This window comes from Anser anser, assembly GCF_964211835.1.
Source record: "Anser anser genome assembly, contig: HAP1_SCAFFOLD_707, whole genome shotgun sequence".
Classification (NCBI taxonomy): Eukaryota; Metazoa; Chordata; class Aves; order Anseriformes; family Anatidae; genus Anser; species Anser anser.
This window is the reverse complement of record NW_028154006.1, coordinates 1-20,135: the sequence shown is the minus strand read 5'-3', so window position 1 is coordinate 20,135 and position 20,135 is coordinate 1. Positions and strand designations below refer to the sequence as shown.

Below are 20,135 nucleotides of genomic sequence, written 5' to 3'. Positions count from 1 at the left end.
CCCAAAATCCCCCCCCCAGATCCCCCGAGCTCCCCCACCCCAAAATCCCCCCCAACCCCCAAATTCCCCCCCCCCGCCCCCAAATCCCCCCCCCTCCACTCACCGGGGAAGAGCCGGGGGGGTCGGGGTCCCAGGGGGGGTCGGGGGGGCTGGCGGCCGCCCCCCCCCCGAAGGCTGCGTCCACCTTTTTTGGGGGGGGGGGGGGAGTTAATAAGGGGGCGGGGCTCCCGCTGGCCCCGCCCACCGAGGGGGCGGGGCTGGGGGCGGGCTTACCACGGGGTCGGGGTCCAGGGGGGGGAAGAGGGGGGCGGGCTCCAGGCGGTCGTCGAGGCAACCGAAGAGGGCGGCATCTGGGGGGCGGGGCCAGGCGGGGGCACGCCCCCCTCTTCCCGTAAGCCACGCCCCCTCACCTTCAGGCCACCCCCCCTGCCTCAAGCCCCGCCCCCTGCCTCAAGCCCCGCCCCCTGCCTCTAGCCCCGCCCCCTCAGGCCGGCCCCGAGTCACTTAGCCCCGCCCCCAGGGCCAGAAGCCCTGCCCCCACAAGCCCCGCCCCCACTCTCCAAGCCCCGCCCCCTACACACTTAGCCCCGCCCCCTATGAGTCTCAAGCCCCGCCCATTCAAGCCCCGCCCCAAGCCCCGCCCATTCAAGCCCCGCCCCCTCCCCCAACCCGGAAGTGCCCCCAGCCTCCTCCCCTTGGCCCCGCCCCCTCCCAGGCCCCGCCCCCTTTAAGACCCCGCCCCCCAGCTCCCGCCCAAGCTCCGCCCCTTAAGCCCCGCCCCCTTAAGCCCCGCCCCTTTCCCCCAAACCCGGAAGTGCCCCCGGCCTCCCCGCACCCCTCCGCCCCGCCCCCCCTCCGCCAGGCCCCGCCCCCTCGCTTAGGCCCCGCCCCCTCTCCGAGGCCCCGCCCCCGACCCCAGTCCTCGGCGCCCAGCAGGTTGTCGGCCCGGAAGCGCCCCGCGTCGCTCAGCACCAGCAGCTCCGGCCCAGCGCCGCCATCTTGCCCCCCCCCCGCGGCCCCGCCCACTTCCGCCGCCGCCAGCCAATCGGCGCCGCCCGCGCCGCCCGCCGGCCAATCGGCGCGCGGGGGCGGGGCCGCGCAGCCGCGCCGCGCTCCTCTCCCCCCTCCCCTCCCCGCGCCGTAACCGTGGCGACGGGGGAGGGGGAGCGGAAGTGACGCGAGGGGGCGGGGCTTCGGGAGGAAGCCGGAAGTGACGCTGCCGGTGCGGGCCCAGGTGCGTGGCCGGGAGCTGCGGGAGCGGGGGGGGCCCTCGGGGCTTGGCCACGCCCCCTCCAGGCCTGGCCACGCCCCCAAGGGACTGGCCACGCCCCCTCTCTGCTGTAGGCCGCCGGCGGAGCGCTGTGATTGGCCCGCGGCCGAGATGGAAGGGGGAGAAGCAGCCAATGGGAGCGGAGCGGCCGCAGAGGAGGCGGCCAATGGGCAGCGAGCGCCCCCAGGTTGGTCCAATGGGGAGGGAGGGGGCGCGGAGCCGGCCAATGAGGGGCGCCGGGTGGAGGAGGAGGCGGCCAATGGGATCGCAGCACCGCGGGGCGCGGCCAGTGAGGGAGCAGGGAGCTGCCGGCCGGCCAATGAGCAGCTAGAAGGGCGGGAAGCGAACAAGGACTCAGCCAATGAGGACGCAGGGAGCCGGGAGCCGACCAATGAAGGCGCAGGGCCACGGGGACCGACCAATGAGAACGCAGCGCGCCCGGAGGCGTCCAACGGGGCAGCCGCGTCGCTTCCCGGGCCGTCCAATCAGGCGGCAGCCCCGGCGCCGTCAGCCAATGAGGCGTGGGACTGGCGCAGCGAGGAGGCGTGGCTCCGCGAGCCCTGCGGGGACGAGGACGGGGACCCCTGGGCCCTGTGGGACGCGCCGGGGGCGGCAGCCAATGAGCACGCGGCCGGCTGGGAGCCAGCCAATGGCAGCGGAGAGCCCGAGGAGGCGGCCAATGGCGAGGGAGACCCAAAGGGTGGCAACGAGGAGCGGGCCGGGGGCAACCGGGAGCCCGAAAGCCCGAGGGACGTCAACGAGAACCCGGCCGGGGGCCCCGGAAGGCCCAGCGGGGCCACCAGAGACCCCGAGGAGGCGACCGACGTCAACAGGAACCCCAGTGATGTCATCGGGGACCCCGAAACCCCCCCTGAGGACCCCCAAAACCCAACCGATGTCAACGAGAACCCAACTGACGTCATCAAGGACCCCAGAAAGCCAACTGAGGACCCCCAAAACCCAACCGAGGACCTCAAAGAGCCAACCGACGTCAACAGGAACCCCAGTGACGTCATCGAGGACCCCGAGAAGCCAACTGAGGGCCCCCGAAACCCAACTGATGTCAACGAGAACCCAAGTGACGTCATCAAGGACCCCGAAAACCCAACTGGGGACCCCAAAAACCCAACTGACGTCAACGAGAACCCAACCAAAGCCCCCAAAATCCCAACCAACGCCAACGAAGACCCCCAAAACCCAACGGAATCCCCCCAAAACCCAACGGAATCCCCCCAAAACCCAACGGGGGCCCCCCAAAACCCAACTGGGACCCCCAAGACCCAACCGGGACCCCCCAAAACCCAACTGGGAGCCCCCAAGACCCAACCGGGACCCCCCAAGACCCAACGGAGGCCCCCCAAGACCCAACGGAGGCCGCCCCGTGGTGGCGCAGCCCCGACGCCTCCTTCTCCAAGCAGATCCTCCGGCCCGGCCGCGGTCTTGACCGCCCCGGTTGGGGGTCCCGGTGCCGGGTGCTCCTGGAACCGCCCCCGGAGGGCGGCCCGCTGCCGGGGGGGCGCCGCTGGCACACGCTGCGCCTGGGGACGGCCGAGGGGCGCTGGGCGGTGGCGCTGGACGCCTGCCTGGAGACCATGACCCTGGGCGAACGCGCCCGCCGCTGCCGGCCGGCGCCGCCGCCGCCGTGGTGGTCACCCTGGGGGGCTTCACGGCCGCCCCGGCCTTTTGGGAGGCCGCCGGCGACCGCTGGGCCGCCGTCCTGGCCCGCAAAGCCCGCGCCACCGCCCTCTTCGGCGCCGGGGCGCTGCTCCCCGCCGCCCGCGCCTTTTCCCGCCGCCCTGCGCGCCGCCGCCGCCGCCGGGGGGCCGCCGCCGCTGCCGCCGGCGCGCGCCCACCCCAAGGCCGACCTCCACCGCCGGGCTCGCCCTGTGCCAGCTGAGGCTGGGGCTGCCGGCGGCGGCGGCGGCCAACGCGGGCAAGGCGCTGGCGTTGAGGCCGGGCCACGTCAAGGCCCGGTACCGGCGGGCGCTGGCGGCGGCGGCCATGCGGGACCTGGAGGCGGCGGCCGCCGACCTGGCGCTGGTGCTGAGGCAGGAGCCCGGCAACGCCGCCGCCAGGAGGGAGCTGAGGAGGGTGCGGGGGGAGGCCCGGGAGAGGGACGCGAGGCTGGCCAGGGGGCTGGGGAGGCTGTTCGCGTGAGGGAGGCCGGCACGGGGAGGGGGTTTTGGGGTCATTTTAGGGTTTTGGGGGGAGTTTGGGGGGGACTTGGGGGAGGTTTGGGGGTATTGGGGGAGGTTTGGGGGGAATTTTGGGGGTTTTGGGGAGGTTTCAGGGAGTTCGGGAGGACGCGAGGCTGGCCAGGGGGCTGGGGAGGCTGTTCGCGTAATAGAGGCCAGCACGGGGAGGGGGCTTTTGGGGTCATTTTAGGGGTTTTGGAGTCATTTTAGGTTTGGGGGGGAGTTTGGGGGGACTTGGGGGAGGTTTGGGGAGAATTTTGGGGTTTTGGGGAGGTTTTGGAGGACGCGAGGCTGGCCAGGGGCCTGGGGAGGCTGTTTGTGTGAGGGAGGCCGACCCGTGGAGGGGGATTTGGGGGCTTTTGGGGAGGGTTAGCGGGATTTGGGGAGGTTTGGAGCAGTTTTGGGGGGCTTTGGGGAGGTTTGGGGGGGTTGGGGGAGTTTGGGAGGCCTGGGGGGAGTTTTGGGGGGGCTTTGGGGAGGTTTGAAGGGTTTGGGGGTAGTTTTGGAGGCCTTGAGGGAGGTTGGGGGGGGTTTAGGGAGGTTTGGGGGCTTAGGGGGGAATTTTAGGAGGTTTGGGGAAGGTTCAGGGGGGATTTAAGGTTTTTTTTGTGGGGATTTTGGGGAGTTTTGTGGAGTTTCGGTGGGATTTGGGGGTGTAACGGGGGGCTTCGGGGAGCTTTGGGGGCTTTGAGGGATTTAGGCGGTTTGGGGGAGTTTAATGGCGGCTTCCTGGAGTTTTGGGGCGGGTTTTGGGGAGGATTGGGGCGATTTGGGGGTCGGGGGGGGGCATTGCCATAGCAACACCATTTTGGACCGGGGGGGGGGGGCACAACCTCAGCCCCCCCCCCCCCCCCCGCCGTTAATAAACCAGTTCATTAATTTGGGGCTGCTCCGTTAATTAACCGAGGCGTTAATTAAGCGTTTGGGAACGCCTCAGGTTGGGGGGGGGGGGGGGGGGGCGCCCCGCGGCCGCCATTTTGTGCGCCCGCGCCTCCCTTAATCTGCCCAGCAACAGCCGCCACGGAGGCCCCGCCCTCCCCCGTCTCAACACGGACGTTTATTGGTCCGCCAGCGCGACGCGTCACAGGGGCGGGGCGGGGCTCGGCATGCGGGCGTTGCCATGGCGATGCGGAAGAAAGGGGGGGCGTGTCCAAGGAGCGAGGCGGAGGGGGCGGGGCGTCGCTGACGGCGACGCGGGCGTTGCTAGGCGACGGCGGGCGGCGGGGAGCCGTTGCTAGGCGACGGCGGGAGGCGGGAAGACGTTGCTAGGAGGCGGGGGCCGTCGCTAGGCGGCGGCGGGAGGCGGGAAACCGTTGCTAGGCGACGGCGGGAGGCGGGAAACCGTTGCTAGGCGACGGCGGGCGGCGGGAAGCCGTTGCTAGGCGGTGGGGGGCCGTCGCTAGGCGGCGGCGAGAGGCGGGGAGCCGTTGCTAGGCGACGGCGGGAGGCGGGAAACCGTTGCTAGGCGACGGGGGGCCGTTGCTAGGCGGCGGCGGGAGGCGGAAACCGTTGCTAGGCGACGGCGGCCGTTGCTAGGGCTCCCAGTCGTTGTCGTGGTGCTGCGCGGCGATGATGATGACGACGGTGAGGATGGTGCAGAGCACGATGGCGGCGATGCCGACCGCCAGGCTGATGAAGGAGAAGTTGCGCGCCTCCCGCGAGGCGATCTCGGCCGACACGATGTCGCCCCGCGCCACCGCCGTGCGCACCTGCCCCGGCGGGGGGGGGACGGACACGCCTCGTTAGGGGCCCCGCGGCCTTAATTAGTTCCCCCGCGGCCTTAATTAGTTCCCCCGGGGCCTTAATTAGTTCCCCTGGGGCCTTAATTAGTTCCCCCGGGGCCTTGATTCGTACCCCCTCGTACCACCGCAGCCCTTAATTAGGGCACCGCAGCTCTTAATTAGGCCACCACAGCCCTTAATTAGGCCACCACAGCCCTTAATTAGGTCTCTCCAGCCCTTAATTAGCTCCTCCCAGCACTCTATTACCCCCCAGCCCTTAATTAGGACCTCTTAGGCCGTAATTAGACCCTTCCCAGACCTTAATTAGTGCCCCTTAGTCCTTAATTAGGACCCACCAGCCTTAGAACTCCCAGCCCTTAATTAGGACCCCCCCCCCGCCTGAATTGGACCTCTGAGTCCTTAAGTAGCCCCCCCAGCCCTCAATTAAGCACCCCCCAGCCTGAATTAGGCACTACCAGGCCTTAATTAGCCCCTCCAGCACTGAGTTAACCTCCTCCAGCACTTAATTAGCCCACTCAGCCCTTAATTAGCCCCCCCCAGCTCTTAATTATGACCCCCCCAGGCCTGAAATGGATGCCCCAGCCCTTAATTAGGGCCCCCCAGCCCTTAATTAGGACCCTCGGCCCTTAATTAAGGCACCTAGCCCTTAATTAGGCCCCCCAGCCATGAACTAGGCCCCCATAGCCCTTAATTACCCCCCATAGCCCTTAATTTCCCCCCTCCAGCCCTTAATTACCCCCCAGCCCTTAATTACTCCCCCATAACCCTTTATTACCCCCCATAGCCCTTAATTTCCCCTCTCCAGCCCTTAATTACCCCCCCTAGCCCTTAATTACCCCTCTCCAGGCCCTAATTACCCCTCTCCAGCCCCTAATTACCCCCCTCCAGGCCCGAACCGGCCCCCCCCGCCCCCAATTATCCTCCTCCAGCCCCTAATTACCCCCCTCCGGGCCCAAACCGGCCTCCCCCCGCCCCCAATGACCCCCCCCCAGCCCCTAATTAACCTGCACGGCCTGACGATGGCGACGACGCCGGTGGGCCAGAAGCAGCAGAGGGTGGTGAGCACGGCGATGGGCAGGTAGTCGTGGGGCGCCCCCGCGGGCCCTCCGCCGCCCCCCCCGGCCCCCCAGCGCCACCCCCACCGGGCCCGCAGGGGGCCGGGGCTGGGGCCGGGGGGGGCGGCGCCGTAGGCCTGGGGGGGAGGGGGAGGTCAGGACACGCCCCCGGCGAGGACACGCCCCCTTTTTGAGGACACGCCCCCTCCCACAGGACACGCCCCTCCCACAAGCCACGCCCCCTCCCACAAGCCACGCCCCCCTCCACCAAGCCACGCCCCATAGGCGATGCCCCCCCCCTTAGGTCTGGGGGGCTTCACCCAGGCTCCGCCCACAAGGATACGCCCATTCGGCTAGGCACGCCCCCTCCACAAGCCACGCCCCTCCCACAAGCCACGCCCCCTCCCACAAGCCATGCCCCATAGGCGATGCTCCCCCTTACGTCTGGGGGCTCACCCAGGCTCCGCCCACAGGACACGCCATTCGGCGAGGCCACGCCCTCCCACAAGCCACGCCCCCTCCCACAAGCCACGCCCCCTCCACAAGCCACGCCCCCTCCCACAAGCCACGCCCCATAGGCGATGCTCCCCCCCCTTAGGTCTGGGGGCTCAGCCAGGCTCCGCCCACAAGGACACGCCCCTCCCCTGAGACCACGCCCCCAGATGAGGCCACGCCCCCTCCCATAAGCCACGCCCCCGGCAACTCCAGCCATCCTCTACAAGCCCCGCCCCCAGCCCTTAGGCCACGCCCACACAGCCACGCCCACCCGTGAAACCACGCCCCCATCGTTAGCCCCGCCCATTTCATTTAGCCCCGCCCCCCCTGCGCTCATCTCCATCCCCATTGGGGCATCCCCAGCTCCCCTCCCCCATAACCCCGCCCCCTCCCCAAGCCCCGCCCCTCCCCCCCGAAGCCCTGCCCTCCCACTGACCCCGCCCCCTTCCCTCTGACCCCGCCCCCTCCCACAAGCCCCGCCCCTCCCGCTGACCCCGCCCCCTCCCACAAGCCCCGCCCCCTCCCCACAAGCCCCGCCCCCTCCCCAAGCCCCGCCCCCTCCCGCTGACCCCGCCCCCTCCACAAGCCCCGCCCCCTCCCACAAGCCCCGCCCCTCCCACAAGCCCCGCCCCCTTCCCGCTGACCCCGCCCCCTCCCCCAAGCCCCGCCCCCTCCCCCGAAGCCCCGCCCCCTCACCGGCCCCACGGGGTACACGGGCACGTAGGCGGTGCAGGGCTGCAGCTGCAGGGCGAAGGGGGGGGGCGCGTAGGGCAGGGGGGGCTGCGGGGGGGGGGCCCCGTAGGGCTGCGGGGGGGGCCCGGCGGCGGCGGCGGCGTGGGGGGGGGGCCGGGGCAGGGTGGCGGCGTGGTGGGGGGGGAGGGGGCCGCCGTGGGGGGGGCCGCGGCCCCCGGCAGCCCCCGCGGCAGCGTGGCCGCCCCCCCCCCCCCCCGCCAGCAGCCCCGGCCCCCCCCTGGGCAGCGTGGCCGCCCCCGCCGGGCCCCCCCCGCCCCCCCCCCCCGCGGCAAAGTGGCCGCCCCCAAGCCCCCCCCCAGCCCCCCGACCCCCAGGGGGCCGGGGGGGGCCGGGGGCCGTAGGGGGGGGAGAGGCGTGGGGGGCCCCCTCCGGTACACCTGCAATGGGGGGGGGGGGGGGGGGGTCAGAGGGGGCTCGGAGCCCCCCCCCAAAACCTGCCAGCACCCCCCCAGGGCCAGAAGGCCCCCCAAAGGCTCTCAGCCCCCCCCAAAAAGCCCTCGGTCCCCCGTCCTATAAGGGCCCCCCCAAAGCATCTCAAAGCCCCCCCAAACCCTCTCGGCCCCCCCGAAGGCCCCCCTAAATCCCCCCCCAGACCCCCCAGACCCCTCAGCACCCCCCAAAGACCCCGAGCCCCCCCCCGATCCCAAAAAACCCCCTCAGGCCCCCCCCAAACCCCCTCGGCCCCCTCCAAGGACCCCTCAGCCCCCCCCAAAAGACCCCCCCGGCCCCCCAAAACCCCTGAACTCCCCAAAACCCCTCAGCCCCCCAAAATCCCCCAAATCCTCCCCAGCCCCCCCAAAACCCTCAGCCCCCCCCCAACCCCCCCCATCCCTTCTCCCCTCCCCCCCCCTGGTTTCTGGGTCACCCCCCGCCCCCCCCCCCCCAAAAAAAATCCTCCCCCCCCCCCTCCGCACCGGGTTTCTCGGCCGCCATGGCCTGGGCCCGAACCGGAACCGGAACCGGAACCGGAGCCGGCACCGGGCCGGGACCCCCGCCCCCCCCCTGCCCCCCCCCCCCTCCTCCGGGCCCGGCCTGGATCGCGCGGAGCGGAACGGAGCCGGCTCCGGGCGCGCAAAACCCGGCGTGGATCGCCCGGAGCGGAGCGGGTCCGGCCCCGGCGCGCAGAGCCCGGCCCGGATCCAGCGGAACGGAACGGAGCCGGCGCGCAAAACCCGGCCTGGATCACGGGGAGCGGATCGGAGCCGGCCCCGCCGCGCAAAACCCGGCCTGGATCGCGCCTCCCGGCAGCGGGCCCGGAGCTCGCGGCGGAGCGGAGCCGGGCGGGCTCGGCGGAAAACCCGGCCTGGATTCCGTCCCGGTATGACCCGGGTGAGGCTGGGAGGCGCTTTTGTTGGGTTTTATTTAAGGCGGTGACCCAAAAAACGGAGGTTTGGGCCCAAAATAGGCGCCGTGCGGCCCCGGGGGGCTGGTCCCGTGCTGGGGGGGGGGTGCTCAAAGGGGGGGGGGTGGGCAGGGATTGGGGGAGGGGGCGGGGGAGGGGATGGGGGGGGCAGGAGTTTGGGGGGCAAAAGGGGGGGCAGGAAATTGGGGGGGGGGTCAAAAATTTCGGGGGGGGTTCAGGAATTTGGGGGGGTCCAGAAATTGAGGGGGGGCAGTAAATGTGGGGGGGGGGCAGTAAATGTGGGGGGGGGGCAGTAAATGTGGGGGGGGGGCAGAAATATTTTGGGGGAATCCAGGGATTTGGGGGGGGGGGCAGGAATTGGGGGGGGGGGGTATCCAAGACTTTTTTTTGGGGGGTGTCCAGGAATTTTGGAGGTGTCCAGGATTTTTTTTTGGGGGGGGGGGTCACGGGGGGCCGGGGAGGGGTCCGTAGCGGCGCAGGAGCCCCCCCAGGGTGTCGAGGGCCCCCCGCAGGGCCTCCCCCAGCAGCGCGGCCCCCGTCTGGCCGCAGCAGGCGAAGGCGGTGACGGTGACGCGCAGGGGGCCGGGGGGGGTCCCCGGGGGGGCGCCGGGGGGGGGCGAGTGCCCCACGCCCACCCCGTAGCCGTCGGGCACCAGCGGCCCCCGCAGCGGCCAGCAGGGCTCGCGGGAGTGCACCTGGGGGAGAGAAAAGCAGCCAGAAAAGTGAAAATCGCCCCAAAAAAGCCCCCCCTGCCCGCAGCAACCCCCCCCCGGACCCCAAACATCCATAAACTGACCCTAAATAGCCCCGAAGTGACCCCAAATACCCGTAAATTGTCCCTAAATGCCACTGAACTGACCCCAAACACCACCAGAGACCCCCCAATACCCATAAACTGACCCCAAACACCCACAAATCGACCCCAAATATCCACAAACGGACCCCAAATACCCATAAAATGACCCCAAGTATCCACAGTTGTGCTATTCAGGGGCCAAATTTCTGTCATTTTGGGTCACTTTGGGCCACATTTATGCTATTTAGGTCCAATTTTCTGTCAGTTTGGGGCACATTTCTGTCACGTGGTATCACTTTGGGCCAAATTTGTGCTATTTAGAACCAAATTTCTGTCATTCTGTGTCACTTTGGGCAACATTTGTGCTATTTAGGGCCACATTTGTGCTATTTAGGGCCAAATTTCTGTCATTTTATGTCACTTTGGGCACATTTGTGCTATTTAGGGCCACATTTCTGTCATTTTGGGTCATTTTGGGCCACATTTGTGCTCCTTAGGGCCAAAATTTTATCACTTTGTGTCACTTTGGGCCACATTTGTGCTATTTAGAACCAAATTTCTGTCATTCTGTGTCACTTTGGGCCACATTTGTGCTATTTAGAACCAAATTTCTATCATTCTGTGTCACTTTGGGCAACATTTGTGCTATTTAGGGCCGCATTTGTGCTACTTAGGGCCAAATTTCTGTCATTTTGTGTCACTTTGGGCACATTTGTGCTGTTTAGGGCCACATTTCTGTCATTTTGGGTCATTTTGGGCCACATTTGTGCTCCTTAGGGTCAAAATTTTATCACTTTGTGTCACTTGAGGTCACATTTGTGCTATTTAGGGCCACATTTCTGTCATTCTGTGTCATTTTGGGCCACATTTGTGCTATTTAGGGCCGCATTTGTGCTACTTAGGGCCAAATTTCTGTCATTTTATGTCACTTTGGGCACATTTGTGCTATTTAGGGCCACATTTCTGTCATTTTGGGTCACTTTAGGCCACATTTGTGCTATTTAGGGCCACATTTCTGTCATTCTGTGTCATTTTGGGCCACATTTGTGCTATTTAGGGCCACATTTCTGTCATTCTGGGCCACACTTGTGTCATTCTGTGTCACTCTGGGCCACATTTGTTCTATTTAGGGTCACATTTGTGCTACTTAGGGCCAAATTTCTGTCATTTTGGGTCACTTTGGGCCACATTTGTGCTATTTAGGGCCACATTTCTGTCATTCTGTGTCATTTTGGGTCACATTTGTGCTACTTAGGGCCAAATTTCTGTCATTTTGGGTCACTTTAGGCCACATTTGTGCTATTTAGGGCCACATTTCTGTCATTCTGTGTCATTTTGGGTCACATTTGTGCTATTTAGGGCCAAATTTCTGTCATTTTGGGTCACTTTGGGCCACATCTGTGCTGTTTAGGGCCGAATTTCTGTCATTTTCGGCCACCTTTGTGTCATTTTGTGTCACTTTGCGCCCCATTCGTGCTATTCGGGGCCACGTTCGCGTCACTTCGGGCCGCATCGGTGTGATTTTTGGGTTAAATCCGTGCGGTTTGGGGTACCTGCAGGGTGCACAGCCGGAAGTGCGTTGCCCGCGCGTAGCCGGGGTCCCGGAACAGCTCCGGCAGCGGCTCCCCGAGGCCCACGGCCGCCAGGCCCAGCGCCCGCAGGTGCCGCTCGGCGCCTTGCCCCGCCGCCACCTGTCGCCATGGCGACGCCGTCACCACGGCGACCGCGTCACCACGGCGACCGCGTCGCCAGGGCGGGTGCTGCACCGCCCCGCGGTTGCTATGGGAACCGCGTCGCCACGGCAACCGCGCTGCCACGGCAACTACGTCACGTGGGGCGCCGCCCCGCCCCGCGGTTGCCACGGGAAACGGCGTCGCCACGGCGACCGCGTCGCGTCATCGGTTGCCATGGCGACGGCGTCGCCATGGCAACGGGCCTCACCTCGTCGGCCCGCTGCCGCTGCGCCGCCGCCGCCGCCCCCAGCAGGGAAAGGAGGGCCTGGGGCTGCCCGGGGACGTCACCGGAAGTCCCGCCCCCTCGGCAGGAAGTCGCGCCCACCCCGGCAGGAAGCCCCGCCCACCACGACAGGAAGTCCCGCCCCCGAAGGGAGGGGAAGTCCTGCCCCCCTCCCCCACTTCCTGTCCCGCCCCCAGGAAGTCCCTCCCACTAGTCCCCATGCAGGAAGTCCCGCCCATAGACCGGAAGCCCCGCCCCCCGGCCCCCTTCCCAGGCTCCGCCCCCAAGAGGAAGCCCCGCCCCCGACCAGGACAGACAGGAAGTCCCGCCCCCAACTCCCCAGAAGTCCCTCCCCCAAACACCCAGAAACCGGAAGTCCCACCCCCAACCCCCCCATAACAGGAAGTCCCGCCCCCCCATCGGACAGGAAGTCCCTCCCCCAACCACCCCAAACCGGAAGTCCCCCCCAAGTCCCCTCCCCTCGACTCCCCACCCCCTCGACCCCCTCCCCCTTTAAGCCCCGCCCCCTGAGACCCCGCCCCCTGAGACCCCGCCCCCTGAGACCCCGCCCCTGAAGCCCCGCCCCCTGAGGCCCCGCCCCCCTAGGCCCCGCCCACCTTGGTCCCGGGGCGCTGCAGGGCCCGTGCCAGGCGCAGGCAGAGCGGCCCCGGGGGCAGCACCAGGTGGGGGTGGGGCAGGGGGCGGGGCCGGAGGGGCGGGGCCTCGGCGCAGGCGCTCAGCGTCCCGTGCACCCTGCGGGGACACGGCCCCCGCTGATTGGTTCCCCCCAAAAAAGGTTCCTCCCCCCCCCCCCCCCGCAGAGATCCGCCCCCAAAGCGCCTCCCCCCGCCCCCAGCGCCACCGCTTCCGGGTGGTCCCACCCCCATTCGGTCCCCCCGGCCCCCGCGGGTCCCCCACACCCGGGTCCCCCCTGGAAGAGGGACCCCGCACATTGGTTCCCCCTTTTATTGGTTCCCCCCATAATTGGGTCCCCCCATAATTGGTTCCCCCCCATGGGTCCCTCCTCTAATAGGTTCCCCCCACCTCACCCAGGTCCCACCGCATTTGGGTCCCCCCCACACCTGGGTCTCCACACATTGGTTCCCCCCCATAATTGGTCCCCCCCCCCTCCCCACGGTTCCCCCCTCTAACAGGTTCCCCCCACCACACCCAACTCCCCCCACATTTAGTCTCCCCCCCCCAACTGAACCCCTGCACATTGGTTCCCCCCACGCCCAGCTCCCCCTCCAACAGGTTCCCCCCCCATTGGTCCCCCCCATCAGTGTCACCCCAATCCGGGTCCCCCCCCATCCGGGTCCCCCCCCATGGGCCCCCCCGAATTTTTGCCCCCCCCCACCTGTAGAAGGCCACCTGCAGCGCCACCTGCAGCAGCGCCTCCGCCTGCGCCGGCCCGGCCTCGCCGAAGCCCTCGTGGGTGAAGCAGTGCACCTCCACGTCCGCCGCCAGGCTGGGGGGGGGGGGGCGCCCCACAACGATCAGGAGCCCCCCACGGCCCCCCAGGAGCCCCCCCAGACCCAAGCCGCCCCATTGCCCTCCCCCTTCCTCCCCTAGGACCCCCCCAGTTCCTCCCCAGTTCTCCCCAGGAGCCCCCCTGGTCCCTCCAGGACTCCCCCGGCGCCCCAGAACCCCCCCAGGAACCCCCAATTCCCCCCAGGACACCCCCAGGACCCCCTCTAGGACCCCTCCAGCCCCCCAAAGACCCCCCCAGCCTCCCCCAGGACCCCCCAACCTCCCCAGTTGCCCCTCAGAACCCCCAACAGCCCCCTCAAGACCCCTCCAATTCCCCCCAGGACCCCCCCAGGACCCCACTGCCCCCTCCAGCCCCCCCTGGGCCCCCTCAATTCCCCCCAGAACCCCACCAGAACATCCCGAGGACTCCCCAGGACCCCCCCAGGACCCCCAGCCCCCCCCCCCAGGCCCCCCCCGTGCCCCCACCTGTCCAGGTGCCGCTTCGCCCGCCGCACCTCGGGCTCGATCTCGGGGCTGAGGCTGAAGCGCAGCCGCTGGGGCGGGGGCAGGGCCGGCACCAGGGCGTCCTCGGGGGCGGGGCGTCGGCTGAGAGGGGGCGGGGTCAGCGCGGGGGAAGCCCCGCCCCCTTCCCCCATAGCCCCGCCCCAAACCGGTTGCCATGGTTACCAGAAGGCCAGGGCGTGGTCGGCCATCTCGGCGGCGACGGCGCCGTCGATCACTTCCGGGTCGTACAGCAGCCCGCAGGCCCCGTCCGCCCCCACGATCAGCTGGGGGCGGGGCCAGGGGGTGAGGCCCCGCCCCCAGAGAGAGCCACGCCCACCCCCAGCAAGCCACGCCCCCTCCGGGCCAAAAACAAGAAGCCCCGCCCCTCTCCGGGACTAAACAAGGAAGCCCCGCCCCCTCCCAGGGCCTAAGCCCCGCCCCTTTGGAAGCTCCGCCCCCATCCCAGGGACTAAACCTCGAAGCCCCGCCCCTCCGAGAAGCCCCGCCCCCTCCCCCTTCCGGCCGAGGCCCCGCCCACCTGCAGGGCCTTGTCGAACCAGCGGTTGCAGCTGTTGGCGCCGGCCCCGCCCCCGTGCAGCACCTGCCCGGCCCCGCCCCCCGGGCTCCGCCCCCCGGCGGCCATGACGGGGGCGTCGAGCGCCAGGGCCAGGAGGCTGCGCTGGATCCGGCCAATCGAGGCCCGGTTCAGGCGGTCTGCGCAGGAAGTCCCGCCCTCAGCAGGGACCGGGCAGGAAGTCCTGCCCCTCCCCCCGGTGGGAAGTCCCGCCCCAGAAGGCCTGCATGCAGGAAGTCCCGCCCCCAAGAGACCCGCAAACAGGAAGCCCAGCCCCCCAACAGGAAGGAAGTCAACCCCTACAGACAGGAAGTCCCACCCTTTAGACAGGAAGTCCCACCACCGGAAGGCCTACAGACAGGAAGTCCCGCCCCTCAACTAGGAAGCCCAGCCCTCCAGACAGGAAGTCACCCCCCCAAACAGGAAGTACCACCCCCTAAACAGGAACCCCCCCTCCCCTTTATTCCCCCCCACACCCCGGAAACCCCACCCATAACCCCGGAAGTCCCACCCCCAACACCGGAAGTTCTACCCACACACCGGAAGTCCCTCCCATAACCCCGGAAGAACCTCCCCCAGCACAGGAAGTCCCACCCCAAACGCACCAAATCCCACCCATAACCCTGGAAGTCCCACCCATGACCCCGGAAATCCCACCCCCTTCACCGGAAGTCCCTCCCCCACACCCGGAAGTCCCCCCTTTCCCCCCTCCCACCCCCCCCAAAACCCCCTCCCCACCTCCCCCGTCCACTCCCCGCCCCCACAAGCCCCTCCCCCTTTAGGCCACGCCCCTTTAGGCCACGCCCCCCTCGAGGCCCCGCCCCTCACCGCGCATGAGCAGCCCGTAGGCCCGGCCCCAGCCCCGCCGGTGCTCCCCCGTCAGCGCCCCCAGGCCCGGCCCCCCCCCGGGCGCCCCCCGCAGGGCCCCGAGCTGAGCCCCCAGGGCGGCCGCGGGCAGGGGGGTGCCTGAGCCCCCGCACGCCTGCACCGAGAAGAACTGGGGGGGGGGAAGGGGGGGGTTAGGGGGCTGTTGGGGGGGGCAGGAACCCCAAAAGTGCCCCCCAGGACCCCCAAATTCCCCCCCCCAGCGCCCCCAAAATGCCCCCCCAGCACCCCGAGAAGAACTGGGGGGAAGGGGGGGAAAGGGGGGCGTTGGGGGGGGCAGGAACCCCCAAAGTGCCCCCCAGGACCCCCAAATTTCCCCCCAACACCCCCAAAGGCCCCCCCAAGACCCCCCCCGAGACCCCCATTTCCCCCCCAGGACCCCCAAAATTCCCCCATTTCCCTCCCCAGGACCCCCAGTGCTCCCCCCCCCAGGCCCTAATTCCCCCCCCCCAGGACCCCCTCAAGCCCCCATTTCCCCCCTCCCAGACCCCCAATTCTCCCCCAGGACCCCCAAAGTCCTCCCCCAAGGCCCCCCTTCCCCCCCCAGGACCCCCAATTGCCCCCCCAGCACCCCAAAAGGTCCCCCCGGGACCCTCAATTCCCCCCCAGACCCTCTGAAGCCCCCATTCCCCCCCCCAGGACCCCCAACATTCCCCCCAGCACCCCCATTTCCCCCCCCGACCCCCCCATTTCCCCCCAGGACCCCCCCATTTCCCCCTCCAGCCCCCCCAAATCCCCCCAGTGCCCCCCCAGGACCCCCACTTGCCCCCCCCGTACCTGCCCGTTGCGGATGACGGTGATGAAGCTGGGGGGGTCGGCGCCGGGGGCTACCCGCAGGGCCCCATCCTGGTGGGGGCCGGGCACCCGGCAGCCCCCGAAAACCGCCCGCACCCAGGGCTCGGGGGGGTCACGCCTGGGGGGGGGGACAGGACCCGTGGAGACCCCGTAGGGACCCCCAGGGACCCGCAAAGACCCCATAGGCACCCCCAGGGACCCCCTAGGGACCCCCAGGGACTCATAGGGACCTATAGAGACCCCATAGGGACCTATAGAGACCCCATAGGGACCCCCAGGGACCCCCAAAGACCCCATAGGGACCCCCAGGGACCCATAGGGACCTATAGAGACCCCATAAGGACCCCCAGAGACCCCATAAGGACCCCATAGGGACCCCCTGGGAACCCATAGGGACCCCATAGGGACCCCCCTGGGACCCCATAGGGAACCCATAGGGACCCCCCTGGGACCCCCTGGGAACCCATAGGGACCCCATAGGGACCCCCCGGGACCCCACAGGGACCCCATAGGGACCCCATAGGGACCCACAATAACCCATAGAGACCCCATAAGGACCCCCAGTGACCCCATAAGGACCCCCAGAGACCCCCAGTGACCCCATAAGGACCCCATAGGGACCCCCCGGGACCCCCCCGGGACCCCCAGCCCCTCACCCACCGCTCCACCATGGCCCGGTAATCCAGGATGCCGGCCACGAACTGGGCCGCGAACCTGCGGGGAGACCAGTGCTCCCAGTTAGCTCCCAGTGCCCGCCCAGTTAGCTCCCAGTGCCCCCCGTTCCCTCCCAGTTCCCTCCCAGTGGCCCCAGTTCCCTCCCAGTGCCTCCCAGTTCCCCCCCACTCCCCCCTATAACCCTCCCAGTGCCCCCAGTGCCCCCCAGTCCCCTCCCACTCCCTCCCAATGCCTCCCATTTCCCTCCCAGTCCCTCCTAGTGCCCCCCACTCCTTCCCAGTCCCTTCCAGTCCCTCCCAGTGCCCCCCCACTCCCTCCCAGTGCCCCCAGTTCCCTCCCAGTGCCTCCCAGTTCCCCCCCACTCCCCTCTTTAACCCTCCCAGTTACCTCCCAGTGCCCCTAGTTCCCCCCCACTCCCCCCTATAACCCTCCCAGTGCCCCCAGGGCCTCCCAGTCCCCTCCCACTCCCTCCCAGTGCCGCCCAGTTCCCTCCCAGTGCCCCCCAGTTCCCTCCCAGTGCCTCCCGGTTCCCTCCCAGTGCCCCCTGGTTCCCTCCCAGTGCCCCCCGGTTCCCCCCTACTCCCCCCTATAACCCTCCCAGTGCCCCCAGGGCCTCCCAGTCCCCTCCCACTCCCTCCCAGTGCCTCCCAGTTCCCTCCCAGTGCCTCCCAGTGCCCCCCCAGTCCCTCCCAGTGCCTCCCAGTTCCCTCCCAGTGCCCCCAGTTCCCCCCCACTCCCCCCTATAACCCTCCCACTCCCTCCCAGTGCCTCCCAGTTCCCTCCCAGTCCCTTCCAGTCTCTCCCAGTGCCCCCCCGGTCCCTCCCAGTGCCCTCCCAGTGCCTCCCAGTGCCCCCCCGCTCACCGCAGCTGCCCCCCGGGCTGCTCCCAGTGCTGGGGGGCAGCACCAGCCCCACGCTGCCGTGCACGGGCAGGGGCAGGCGGCCCCCGGGGGCCCGCGGCCACGCCTGGGGGGGGGGGGGGCACCATAAGGGGGGGGGGACACACGGGGACCGGCCCCAAACGCCCCCCCCCGAATTTAACCCCCCCTTAACCCCCCCATTTCCCCCCTCCCACCCCTGCAGCCCCCCCATTAACCCCCCAATTCCCCCAAATTTCCCCCCCCAGCCCCCCCACATCCCACCCAACCCCCCCATTGACCCCCTCCCACCCCCCCAAGTCCCCCTCCCCACCCCCAACCCCCCCCATACCCCCCCAACCCCCCCATTTCCCACCCCCACTCCCCCCGTCCCCCCCATTGCCCCCCCAATCCCCCCATTAACCCCCCCATTACCCCCCCACCCCCCCCAAATCCCCCTCCCCACCCCCCAAATTGCCCCCCCAACCCCCCCATATCCCCCCCATTACCCCCCCAACCCCCCAACTCCCCCCAACCCCCTCAATTCCCCCCATTAACCCCCCCATTACCCCCCCAACCCCCCCATATCCCCCCTATGCCCCCCAATTCCCCCCCCAAGCCCCCCAAATCCCCCTCCCCACCCCCCAACCCCCCCATATCTCCCCCATATCCCCCCCATTACCCCCCCAACCCCCCCATATCCCCCCTATGCCCCCCAATTCCCCCCCCAAGCCCCCCAAATCCCCCTCCCCACCCCCCAAGCCCCCAATTCCCCCCCAATTCCCCCCCTTACCCCCCCAACTCCCCCAATCCCCCCATTAACCCCCCCATTACCCCCCCAACTCCCCCAATCCCCCCATTAACCCCCCCATTACCCCCCCAACCCCCCCATATCCCCCCTATGCCCCCCAATTCCCCCCCAAGCCCCCCAAATCCCCCTCCCCACCCCCAACCCCCCCATGTCCCCCCCATATCTCCCCCATATCCCCCCCATATCCCCCCCAATTCCCCCATTACCCCCCCCAACCCCCCCCAAATCCCCCCCATCCCCCCCCAACCCCCCCCCCAAACTCACCCCGGCCGGGGGGGGCCCCCCCCGCAGCCTCTCCTGCAGCCGGGGCCCGGCCCCCCCGGGGGCCCCGAAGTCCTGCAGCAGGGCCCGGCTGCGCGCCCACCCCCGCGCCCCCAGCAGCGCCCGCAGCGCCCCCGCGTAGCGGCCCAGCGTCGCCCCCAGCGCCGGCCACGGGGCGGGCGGGGGGGCCTGGGGGGGGGGGGGCACGGGTCAGGGGGGGGCACCCCCGGGATGAGGGGAGCCCCTCCCCCCCCCCGGGAAATGGGGACCCCCAGACGGGGGAGGGAAACCCCTGGAAATGGGACCCCCCCCCCCATGTAAGGGGCACCCCCCTGTATATTGGGACCCCCCCTCCATATTATTGGGACCCCCCCCATATGATTGGGACCCCCCCATGCAAGGGGGACCCCCAGATGGGGGGGAATCCCCTGGAAATGGGACCCCCCTGTATATTGGGGACCCCCCCATATTATTGGGACCCCCCCCATGTAAGGGGGACCCCCCTGTATATTGGGGACCCCCCCCATATGATTGGGACCCCCCCCATATGATTGCGACCCCCCCTCCACGCAAGGGGGACCCCCAGATGGGGGGGAAACCCCTGTATATGGGGACCCCCTCCCATATTATTGGGACCCCCCCCATATGATTGGGACCCCCCCCATGTAATAGGGACCCCCCGACGTAGTGGGGACCCCCCCCCCAATACGATTGCCCCCCCCATACGATTGGGACCCCCCCCATGTAATGGGAACCCCCCTGTATATGGGGACTCCCCCCCCATATTATTGGGACCCCCCCCCATATGATTGGGATCCCTCCCATGTAATGGGGACCCCCCTGTATATTGGGGACCCCCCCCAATATGATTGCCCCCCCCCATATTATCGGGATGCCCCCATATTATTGGGACCCCCCCCCATGTAAGGGAGACCCCCAGATGGGGGGGGGAAACCCCTGGAAATGGGGACACCCCCCCCATGTAATGGGGACCCCGCTGTATATGGGGACCCCCCCCAATATGATTGCCCCCCCCCATATTATTGGGACCCCCCCCCATGTAACGGGGACCCCCAGATGGGGGGGAATCCCCCTGGAAATGGGAACCCCCCCCCCATGTAATGGGGACCCCGCTGTATAATGGGACCCCCCCCCATATTATTGGGACCCCCCCCATGTAATGGGGACCCCTCCCATATGATTGGGACCCCCCCCGTGTAATGGGGACCCCCCTGTATATGGGGACCCCCCCCGTATTATTGGGGAACCCCTGGGTAATTGGGACCCCCCCCTTGTGGTTGGGACCCCCCCCATCTAATGGGCCCCCCCCAGGTGATGAGGATCCCCCCCGCAAGAGCCACGGAGCCCCCCCCCATGGGACCCCCCCTCTCCTATCCACCCCCCCCCCATTTGGGGACCCCCCCCCGGTATTGAGACCCCCCCCCCCCCCTTACCCAATGCCCCCCCACCGGGGCCCCCCCCATTACCGGGACACCCCCCCCCCCCCATTTCAGGCCCGCCCCCCACCCCGGACCCCCCCCAAAACCACAGGACCCCCCCCCCGGGACCCCCCTCATTTTAATTACCCCCCCCAATTAACGCCCCCCACCCCAATTAACGCCCCCCACCCCAATTAACGCCCCCCCCCACCCCAATTAAGCCCCCCCCCCTTAGCCCC

The 20,135-nt window shown here is 68.9% G+C and overlaps 3 protein-coding genes and 1 long non-coding RNA gene across 4 annotated transcripts; 1 reads left to right on the top strand and 3 right to left on the bottom strand.

Annotated features, from left to right (window-relative positions):
- Nucleotides 1-93: 93 nt before the first annotated feature.
- Nucleotides 94-1,071, bottom strand: LOC310890974. Its single transcript, XR_014577374.1, has 3 exons — nucleotides 915-1,071; nucleotides 274-350; nucleotides 94-184 (listed from the first exon to the last, which is right to left on the bottom strand). It is a non-coding gene; the product is annotated as an uncharacterized lncRNA (long non-coding RNA).
- A 48-nt stretch (nucleotides 1,072-1,119) lies between these two features.
- Nucleotides 1,120-3,461, top strand: LOC310890973 (uncharacterized protein). Its single transcript, XM_083853287.1, has 2 exons — nucleotides 1,120-1,234; nucleotides 1,345-3,461. The coding sequence occupies exon 2, from the start codon at nucleotides 1,382-1,384 to the stop codon at nucleotides 2,864-2,866; it is 1,485 nt and encodes a 494-aa protein (XP_083709413.1). The 5' UTR covers nucleotides 1,120-1,234; nucleotides 1,345-1,381; the 3' UTR covers nucleotides 2,867-3,461.
- Nucleotides 3,462-4,502: 1,041 nt separating this feature from the next.
- Nucleotides 4,503-8,940, bottom strand: PRRT1 (proline rich transmembrane protein 1). The gene is given in 9 exon segments (XM_083853289.1): nucleotides 4,503-5,174; nucleotides 6,212-6,222; nucleotides 6,225-6,399; nucleotides 7,454-7,659; nucleotides 7,662-7,699; nucleotides 7,701-7,771; nucleotides 7,774-7,849; nucleotides 7,851-7,887; nucleotides 8,425-8,940. Coding segments are annotated over 9 exon segments (810 nt in total). The 5' UTR covers nucleotides 8,444-8,940; the 3' UTR covers nucleotides 4,503-4,997.
- Nucleotides 8,941-9,307: 367 nt separating this feature from the next.
- LOC310890975 (carnitine O-acetyltransferase-like) lies at nucleotides 9,308-18,655 on the bottom strand (the record flags this gene model as incomplete). Its single annotated transcript, XM_083853288.1, is given in 14 exon segments — nucleotides 9,308-9,568; nucleotides 11,223-11,360; nucleotides 11,611-11,673; nucleotides 12,243-12,378; nucleotides 12,983-13,093; nucleotides 13,582-13,701; nucleotides 13,783-13,883; nucleotides 14,138-14,313; nucleotides 15,002-15,170; nucleotides 15,836-15,971; nucleotides 16,514-16,567; nucleotides 17,392-17,425; nucleotides 17,428-17,494; nucleotides 18,461-18,655. Coding segments are annotated over 14 exon segments (1,752 nt in total), but the record flags the coding sequence as incomplete, so codon positions are not given.
- Between the last annotated feature and the right edge of the window lie 1,480 nt (nucleotides 18,656-20,135).